Source organism: Coffea eugenioides, chromosome 5, assembly GCF_003713205.1.
Source record: "Coffea eugenioides isolate CCC68of chromosome 5, Ceug_1.0, whole genome shotgun sequence".
NCBI lineage: Eukaryota > Viridiplantae > Streptophyta > Magnoliopsida > Gentianales > Rubiaceae > Coffea > Coffea eugenioides.
This window is the reverse complement of record NC_040039.1, coordinates 49,637,580-49,646,858: the sequence shown is the minus strand read 5'-3', so window position 1 is coordinate 49,646,858 and position 9,279 is coordinate 49,637,580. Positions and strand designations below refer to the sequence as shown.

The 9,279-nt window shown below is 37.6% G+C and overlaps 2 protein-coding genes across 3 annotated transcripts; one reads left to right on the top strand and one right to left on the bottom strand.

The window, feature by feature from the left end:
- Positions 1-187: 187 nt before the first annotated feature.
- Positions 188-2,361, top strand: LOC113770464 (tryptophan synthase beta chain 2, chloroplastic). The gene is made up of 4 exons (XM_027314927.1): positions 188-238; positions 1,058-1,500; positions 1,596-1,690; positions 1,948-2,361. The coding sequence occupies exons 1-4, from the start codon at positions 188-190 to the stop codon at positions 2,121-2,123; spliced, it is 765 nt and encodes a 254-aa protein (XP_027170728.1). The 3' UTR covers positions 2,124-2,361.
- Positions 2,362-2,911: 550 nt separating this feature from the next.
- On the bottom strand, positions 2,912-8,315 carry LOC113772484 (glucose-6-phosphate/phosphate translocator 1, chloroplastic-like). 2 transcript variants are annotated; one of them, XR_003468551.1, is made up of 6 exons: positions 7,476-8,315; positions 6,934-7,159; positions 6,186-6,408; positions 5,248-5,461; positions 4,101-4,184; positions 2,912-2,993 (listed from the first exon to the last, which is right to left on the bottom strand). XR_003468551.1 is itself a non-coding variant. In XM_027317087.1 (5 exons), exons 1-5 carry the CDS (start codon positions 8,025-8,027, stop codon positions 4,173-4,175), a joined length of 1,227 nt encoding a protein of 408 aa, XP_027172888.1. In that variant the 5' UTR covers positions 8,028-8,315; the 3' UTR covers positions 3,699-4,172. The 2 variants fall into 2 exon arrangements, 1 of the variants encoding a protein (XP_027172888.1); XM_027317087.1 differs by lacking the exon at positions 2,912-2,993 and having other exon boundaries at positions 3,699-4,184.
- Between the last annotated feature and the right edge of the window lie 964 nt (positions 8,316-9,279).

Sequence of the window (9,279 nt, the reverse complement as noted above, 5' to 3'; positions counted from 1 at the left end):
TTTGCCTTGATTAACGTTTTGAATTGGGTAATGAAGGTCTAAAGGCAGATTGCCTTATAAATTTTCCCGAACTTTGATTGACTCATTAGCTACCTTCCCGAGGGTATTTTTCCCTGAATTTTGACAGAGAGATACCTTCCATATAGTATTGAAATACTACCAATTTTGGTATCAATCCAAAGTCGCAATGGAGAGACAAGCTCTCAATGTCTTCAGGATGCGGCTGCTCGGAGCTGAGGTGTGTATCTTTGTTTTTAATTGCTTCAAAAAAAAAAAAAATTCAAAATCCAGCCTGCATTTTGATTACAGATTGAAGCTGCTATCTTGCATTCTCAGCTTTTGGTTTTAATATGGGAAAGCATTGCTCTTGTCATAATACTGGAGCTCTGTCCAATTGTTCGTGGTCACTGTTTCTTGTGGCGAAACTGAAACTTCTTTCCATCAGTCTTCATGTTTTGAGCTTTCTTGTGTCTTTGTTGTTGGTCTTTTTGTCCGATTTGCTTACAACAATCTCATTTCCTGCCTAGTATTAGAGCCTCTTTTTTTTTTGGGCAGCTTTAGAGATCACAAATTAGGTTTGCCTCTTATTTTGTTGTTTACTGGTTGTGTGTACTTTTAGTAGGCATTTTTGAGAATTATTCATATTGTCATGCATAATTGAACTTGTTCGTCGACAATCTGTATCCTACCTTTCTCTTATCTGTGGATTTCACATTGTTCTCATCCGTTATAATAATGATGAAAACAATATGGTTGTGGAGCATACCATTTTGACACAAAAGAGTACATTTCTGGATAGAAAAGAGTAAGAGTTTTAGCTTGATTGTCAAGAATCATGATTAAAAGACTGGTCGATGTTCATTGGTGATAGGCACAGTAAATGATTTTGATTAAAGTTTGAACAACTGTGAAGTTACCCATAATGAAAACTCTTTAGCTCGTTTTTTTGGCTTGGAGACTATAGCATTGCTTGATTTTATTGAATTTGAACAAGGCACACTATTGCCACAATGTCTCTGGTAATGCCACTTCTGACTTCCAAATTTTGGAACTGCAGGTTAGGCCAGTTCATTCTGGCACTGCCACGCTGAAAGATGCTACTTCAGAAGCTATAAGGGATTGGGTGACTAATGTGGAATCAACTCATTACATCCTGGGTTCCGTTGCAGGGCCACATCCATATCCAGTGATGGTGAGAGAGTTTCATGCAGTGATTGGTAAAGAAACCAGGAAGCAGGCATTGGAGAAATGGGGTGGGAAACCAGATGTGCTTGTTGCATGCGTTGGTGGAGGTTCAAATGCCATGGGCCTCTTTGATGACTTTGTCGATGACAAAGATGTTAGGTTAATTGGTGTGGAGGCTGCTGGTTTTGGAATAGAGAGTGGTAAACATGCTGCCACTTTAACCAAGGGTGAGGTTGGAGTGTTGCATGGAGCCATGAGCTATTTGTTGCAGGATGAAGATGGGCAGATAATTGAGCCTCATTCGATTAGTGCTGGGTAAAAGTGTCAACTTTATCCTTGCATATTTTCCTTTGATAGAAAACGTTTTTTGGGGACAAATCCTGACTACAATTTTCTCTCATCTCAAATAGCCTGGATTATCCTGGAGTTGGACCTGAACACAGCTTTTTGAAGGACATAGGACGTGCTGAATATTTCAGCGTTACTGATGAGGAGGCGTTGGAAGGTATGGAATAATAATGTTGACTCCCTATGAACCTTTTTTTTTTTTAACATTGGCTTGAAAAAGTTTTTTAAAATTATTATTTTTTTATTTTTAGAAGGAAAAATAGCCTAGGGGAGTGGCTTTTTAATGCCTTGTGATGGTTCTACTGTCGCTAAAAGGATATTTTGTTCTGATGGTTTTATATCCTGGTATCTTTCTGTTCTATTTATACCTTGTAGTATTTGTCCTTGACACGTTCCCTTCCAATGTTTATGCAGCTTTTAAGAGACTATCGCGGTTGGAGGGCATCATCCCTGCACTTGAGACATCTCATGCTGTGGCATATTTAGAGAAATTGTGCCCAACTCTTCCTGATGGAGCTAAGGTTGTACTTAACTGCAGTGGCAGAGGAGATAAGGATGTTCAGACAGCCATTAAACATCTAAAACTCTGAAGAAAAACTTTGATTGAAAAATAGATGTGCCATCAGTGGTAGTGTTGAGCAATTAGTTCAACTTCCAAGGGAACATTCTTTTTGTTCTATGGATGAGTGGTCGTACCTTGAGCAGAACTTTTTTGTTATTATACATCAGAAACTTGGTTCTGGAGATGTTGTTGTAGATTTTGTACCGTTATTGACTGATACATTCATAATGCAATTAAGTTTCTTGAGAAATATAATTCACTTTCAATAGATTTTGTTCTTTCAAATTGAAAGGACTTTTTCTTAAATGCACTGTGTATGAGCGCATAAAGAGACTTGGGCTTTAAGTGCTTATATGAGCTTACCTCTGATTATATGGTGGAAACAAAAATTAAATACACGAGAAACTAGAACTGCTGGATTAATCGCCAAAAGGTCATTACTGGAAGCTGAAGGAACTTGGTCCGCTGGATAACGGCTGTGATATCGGAAACGTTGAATCGCAGCCGCGAATGTTTTATCACCAACATAAGGTTCAAAATTCGAAGTCCCAAGTCCGTCCAAGAGCAGCTAATGCCAAAATTCTTGTATAAAACTGACAAATCTTGTTCACAGAAAGAGGATAACTAAAAATCTGAAATGAAACTCTACACAACAAACATAGGCACCGCCAAACAACCAACCAACTCCGGCCCTTTCAGTTCTCATTGCTGAATTGGAACCACCCCGAATCGATTTATTATGAGAAAAAGAACCTCCATGGCCCGGCATCTCCGTTAGCTTTCGTCCATACCATGTAGAATCTTGCAAATGATTTTGTCTGCATTCCATCGGTGGCCTTCATCAACAAAGGAATCAAGCTCGTAACGTTTCTTCCGATTGGAAAAAGAGCATGACCGTCTGTAGACACCATGCCAGCGGAAAGGTACAGATTTTAAGTATAAACTTCATCAAGAAAACTAATCAGGATTAAACCTTTTGTACAATCATTTTTTAATTGAACCTTTGGTCTTCCATTCATTACACTTGATCAAATTATTAAGGATTGTTTTTTGATCCAAATCTCAGCTCAGCGTACTTATAAACACATATAAATCCACCTTAGCTACAAGTAAAAAGAAGTTGAAGGACATCTGTACCTTGAACTAAACCTAGTTAAGCTCACCTGAGACGTAACAATTCTCGGCCTCACTCACAGCTAATGCCAACTTTTACCCCAGGTTCCGTGCCCTCGTGGTGTCCTGTGTTCATTGAGCCTTTGTTTTAAACTTAATGGCACAAGCACAACCTAGTCAGCCATAGGTTATGAGACTACAAGATTTTCTTGCCACAGTTTTGTTGACAACCATCCAAGACTTGTATTTTGGATTGAAGATGATAATCAATGTAAAAACTTCGGGCTTTGTAAAACATACAAGGAGCAATTTGCCTTGAGTACCCTGGAAGCAGAGGGCAAAATTTTTTTTCAAATGAAAATAACTTGATGCTTTTGAAGGAAACAATGACCATGGCACATCGAGCAGACAAAAACATGCCACCAATATTTTTGCACCTATCTTTTTGAGTCATGCCCAACACCAAATGAGAGCCAAAAGAAGCAGCACATCCAAAATTTTGGTGATTTTGACTAATTAAGTTGACAGGCAACAAATCAAAGCATAGTTCCCCTCTGAATCATAAATTCCAAAGAGCTATAGACAACCATTGTCAATACTAGTACTATGAATACAAACTAGGTCCGGTTTTAATGGCTGAAATGGACTGCATATGATCCAAATCATCAACATTTTCGTCCCTTAAATGGGCACAGTTGTTGCCACTATTTATTCGTGCTGTTCTTGATTCTCCCCCTCAACATGCAAGATAACAGGGATTACCTGCCTAATTAACCTGTATAAGATTTTAAATTATCTTAGTTCACAATTATTGTTATCTACATGTAAAGCTACTGGCTCATCTGATTGTTCTCATTCTTCATGGAACTCAATAAGAAAGCCATATCAACACCTTAAGAAGAACAAAACTTGAAATCACCACCACTGTAAGTTAAGCTGCCTGGTTGGACTCAAAAGTTGCTCCTCATTGCTTTGCCTGTCAGACGTGAAAACAAGTCTGTAAGGAATAGAACAAAGAATACTGCAGCAGGCAGCAGGGGTCTAAAAACAGTACAACATACTAAACAGCACACTTGTGACAGGAAGTAGAAGCAATCATTCTAAGAAGCAGTTCTTTCTCTGCCCATCTTATCATTTCTAAGGTTTATCAGCAAAATGGGTGCTAAGTCTATTAATTGCTACACAATATCAACATAATTACTGATAGCCAACAGACTGATAAAAAGTCCAGCTGTTGTTAAAAGCTGCTCAATACAGGCAGTTGTTCAAAGCAAACAACAGCATCACTTCAAATAAAGAAAGAATAGACTGTTTTAGTTGAAAGAAGCAAAAACTATGTTTGGTGACATGCACAAGTATTAGTGAAATGATGGTAATTCTACTACTTCAAACACGAACATAGCTACAAACTTTTCTTTCATCATCCCGGCAATGCAACCACCAATATCAGGAGCATGGACGTAAAATTTATGTCAACTATTCTTGCAACAAAACACAGTTAACCATGACTTTCATGTATGCTAAAAAGTAAGAAACTATACCCAGACAAAGAAATAAAAGTAAAGCATGTAAAACAGAGGGGAAAAAGAAAAGAACAAAAGAGCACAATGAGGAAAAACAAAGAAGCATACAACCATGATATTTAAAATCAACCAGGATAGTAATTACCCTGGTGTTTTGGAATTTCTTTCTCCTCTCTTCTCTTGATTTATTTACTTGAGTGTTATATTGAACTCTTAGTCCTAGAAGCATCCCCAGAACAATCATGCTCTCAGTTGCCAGTACTTGCATCCTTCTCAAGATTATTGATATTTCTTAAACTTAACAACTCAAGAACATGACTTTTTTACAAGGTATCGAAACAAAATCCCATAAATCTCAAGGGGCCAAGTGCAATTTATTACAAGAAAGTTTGACCTACACATATGGACAACACAAAAGTCATCCAGAAACACACCCTGAAGTCAGCTACTTGATAGAGATATCAAGTAAATGAAAACTACCATTTGGTGACACACAAGCAAAAATCAAATCATTACCTGTGAATACAAGAAGGTTCCAAGGACGGCGATGGCAGCTCCAAGAGCATTGACAGGCTGGACAGGCGTATGGAAGATAATGATGGATGACACTATAACAGATATACGTTTCATGGTGTTTCCAATGCTAAATGTCAAAGGAGAGATCTCATCCAGTGACATGTAAGACACCTGATTATAGAAGTGATAGAATACACTCTGAGCCGCCATCCACCTATAGAACAAGTAACCACCGAACATCAGTGAAAGGAACCCATGAAAAAACATATAATCACGCCTACAAAAGACCAAAAGATGCAAAGTTTCCCTTAAAATGGATCCAAACTGTTGCTAATATCTTTTTGTCTTTAGAAAAATGGCAGGGTAACAATGAAGGTGAGAAAAGGAGGAAAGATCACAAAAAATAAAATAAACAAAGACCACAAAGGCAATTATACAAGCACTCAAACCTTCATGTGAACTCTAGAGATGAAATCATCAAGTATGGTACCTGACAGCATAACTTGCAGTATGGCTCTTAAGGCACAAATACATGAGAGGCAAAAAATTCAACACTAGATGTTAGATGACAAAGTAAAATAATGCCATCCCTGTTATGGTTCCTACATCATGAAATATTATCTAGTGCAATTCATCATCTAAGGAAACAGATAGATACAATAAAGCATCCATCCACATCAACACATTCTCCAAGTATTTCAAGGCTCCTCATAGGAGCAAGTTTTCAAAACGTAAGTATTTAAACAGTATTTTTTTCCGATAGTCCCCTCGATTAACTCAGGTACAGAACAAAGTATGAAATATTAGGTAAATTCATGTTAAAAATCATTGCAGTTCAACTACAGGTTGTACATTGGAGTACACTGTAATTCAATAAGCCATGTCCTCACATACAATGTGTGCAGAAACACCAGAATTGGTATGTTTCACGTGATTACCAAATCAACTGGGGTCCAATTTCAGAAACGGCCTTTTGCCATCCAAGTGCCCACACTTGTGGTCCCTCCACAGCAATAGCAAATGGTGTGAGAATTAAGAGAGACATCATAGACAAGCAAGCATAGTAGTTCATTCCGCTAACAGACTTCCCCTTCATGCCCCTCTTGGAAAATATGTTCCGGAAAACAAAAGCGAGGTTCGATATCATGGCCCCCATAAAACCTGAAGACATAAGCCAACAACAGCACTAAAGCATCAGGAAAAGTAAAATCATACAGGTAGTTGATATTAACTAAAACATAATACCCCACCACCTGCTTAGCAGTTAAAAATAATATTAAGTTCCTTATGACCTTTATCTAATTGAAGAAGAGAACTGTAACTACTCGAAGAAATTATAGGATTATGAAACTGGCTACCAAACCTTTGCCAATGAAATACATAATAGCAGTGATTAATTTGCAAAAGACACTGCTACTACACTGAACTATTATTCATCCTTTTTTTCCTGGAAAATAAACAGCAGCAAAAGTAATCTGATTGTCAACATAGTCCTCGTAAACGGTTATCAGTAAATATTTTACTAAATTTTAGGATAAAATAAGTGTAGCTTCCATGAACTAGCAATCTATAAAAAAATAAATAAAATAAATAAAAGCAACAACAAATGAGGAAACAGAAAAAACAAAGAACAACAAAAGAAAAAGAAACTCCAACAACATCTAACAATAGCAAGAAACCACTTACCAACCATGTTGAAGTTCAGCTCAGTAACAGCAGCCAGTGCGCAACCACCAATAATTGGGATCAATGACAAGTAAACTGGCACCGGAAATGTCTCCCCCAACAGGAACCTTGAGACCAGGACACTGAACGCAGGTTCACCACTCTTGATTATATGAGTAAATGAAACTGCTACCTTTGACATACTCACAGTCGCTGCCACATGCCCGATCGTATGAGCAACAGCAACCTAAAGACATAAAACACAAACCATCACCAAACCAAAACAAGCCAGGCATAAACATATTTAAAAAAAAAAAAAAACCAAGATCACCCACCCCCAAGATAAAGCGAACTCGTATTACCTAATTAGCCTTTTAAATCCTAATTTACCATTCCTACGCTAGATGCAGACAACATTTTCCAACAAATGAAGCAATCCAGACCAGAAAACCACTATTCAACCAATCCCAGATCATAAAACAAAAGAGTAATGAAGAACGGAACGACCAATATAATAAAAGTAAGAGGAATAGAGTACATAAAACCCTAAATTGGTTTCTTACTGGGAAAAGGGCTTTCCAGAAGTCGAGATCGGTCTTTGGAGTTTCAGCAATCCTTAAAGCCCAAGAAATGAGCATGATCAGAGAGCCAGCAGCCAATGAAAGCGTTGAGGTCAACCAAGGAAAGGGATAAGCATTCAAAACCTTCTTGTTATATATATTGAAAATCACATTCAAAGCCCACCATGTAGCAAAGTAAACCCCAATTTTCACCCTCCTCGCTGCCTCAGATCGCGCTTGCGAGTCATCAATTGGGGTTGATTTATCAGCCTCATAAGCCTTACATATAATCAAGTCACGCTTTTGCGGAACATGATCATTATCGCCAGCGTCACCAGTTGAAGAAGATCTTTTCAGGGTCCCTAAAGGAGAAAAAGATTCAACTTTGGAAACAAAAAGGGGCTTTGACAGTGAAACAACAGAGCTAACTCCGACGAGTATTAAGTGCAGGAAGCGGCGGAAGAACCGAGAACGCCTTGACGGTACAGAAGACTGTGGCCGGAAAGCATCGGACCCATGGAAATGTACTACTGGCTGCTTCAATGAAGACATCATGCTTGTACAGAGACACTAACTTCTTTCACTATTCAGGCGAAAATCACGGTGGGTTTTGACCAAAAAGTTGACAAATCTCAGAAATGAAAGATCCCGAGTTGACAACTTCAAAGAAAGGGCCGAAAGATCGGAGCTTGGACCTCCGTATATGGCAAAGAGAAGCCAGCAAGAGGCGAGCTGTCCCCGGCTGTGACTCGTGTGTAAGAAAAGCCTACACAACTTACCTGTGCAAATAGAGTTGTCTTGTAGAAGGACTTCTGCACCGAACAGGTTTTCTAGCAAGTACAATACGGCATCAGTATAATATAATTAGCCACAAGTTCAAGACTAATTATTATATATATATATATAAGTAGTAGTATTTGGGATTTGATTTGTTTCTGTGCATTTTTACCAATGTTGTGCGCTTGGAAATCCCGGTGCAGTTAAGTGTACAGTACCAATGTGAACAAATAATTCATGTGAAAAAGACTCCTCCTTCAAATAAAGAACGGGGGAACGTCGAGGGTATTTGGAGGCTGGCTAAAACAAGGGGAAGATGCAGTTTTAGTCCCTAACGTTTGGTTTTTGTTTGTATAATTTTAGTCATCAAAGTTTTGACAATAATTAATTTAATTCCCAATTATTAGCATGCATGCACCTTTTAGTCCTTAAAATTTAGGTAAGATCAAATTTAGTCCCCAGTGAACCAATTTAAAGTAAATTTAGGACTTTAGAAAAAAAAATCAATATGGACAACTTTTAATCACCTCTAGTCATGTGTCCATTGAGTTAAATTTCAAAATAAATAAACAAAATAGTAGCTAACTTTAAACATCAAAATTTAAGAACTAACTAATAACTCACGTGCTAACTGATTGAGTAGTTAAAAAATAAAGAAATTTTTTAAACTAAAAAAGTAAAATTAGTCTAAGCACTCTTTTGTTCGTCGATCTAAAATTCATTTTCACTCTTTATCACCACTGTCTCAAGGGGGAAAAAATCATAGCACTTAATTTTTAGTATAGTTTAACAAATTTCCTTCCTTTTTGTTTTATTTTGGTAACGTGCTATCACGTGAGTTATTCTTATTGTTCAAACTTACTCATTTGCTTTCTCTTCAAGGAGACACTTGATTTCATATACTAATTGATTCCATCAATATTTTGGAATGTTGGTCAATTATCCTAAATTTGCTCCAAATAGGTAAAATTGGGGATCGGATTTATTTTTGCCGAAATTTTGAGGATTAAAATTGAACCACATACCGAAC

What these genes read in the sequence shown, in the direction of transcription:
- LOC113770464 (XM_027314927.1), top strand. Translation starts at nt 188, where the DNA reads ATGGAGAGACAAGCTCTCAATGTCTTCAGGATGCGGCTGCTCGGAGCT. An exon ending in TGCGGCTGCTCGGAGCTGAG is followed by an intron (nt 239 to 1,057) that starts GTGTGTATCTTT and finishes TTGGAACTGCAG; the next exon opens with GTTAGGCCAGTTCATTCTGG. An exon ending in CCTCATTCGATTAGTGCTGG is followed by an intron (nt 1,501 to 1,595) that starts GTAAAAGTGTCA and finishes CATCTCAAATAG; the next exon opens with CCTGGATTATCCTGGAGTTG.
- LOC113772484 (XM_027317087.1), bottom strand. Translation starts at nt 8,027, where the DNA reads ATGATGTCTTCATTGAAGCAGCCAGTAGTACATTTCCATGGGTCCGAT. An exon ending in TCTGGAAAGCCCTTTTCCCA is followed by an intron (nt 7,160 to 7,475) that starts GTAAGAAACCAA and finishes TTATGTCTTTAG; the next exon opens with GTTGCTGTTGCTCATACGAT. An exon ending in GCTGAACTTCAACATGGTTG is followed by an intron (nt 6,409 to 6,933) that starts GTAAGTGGTTTC and finishes TTATGTCTTCAG; the next exon opens with GTTTTATGGGGGCCATGATA.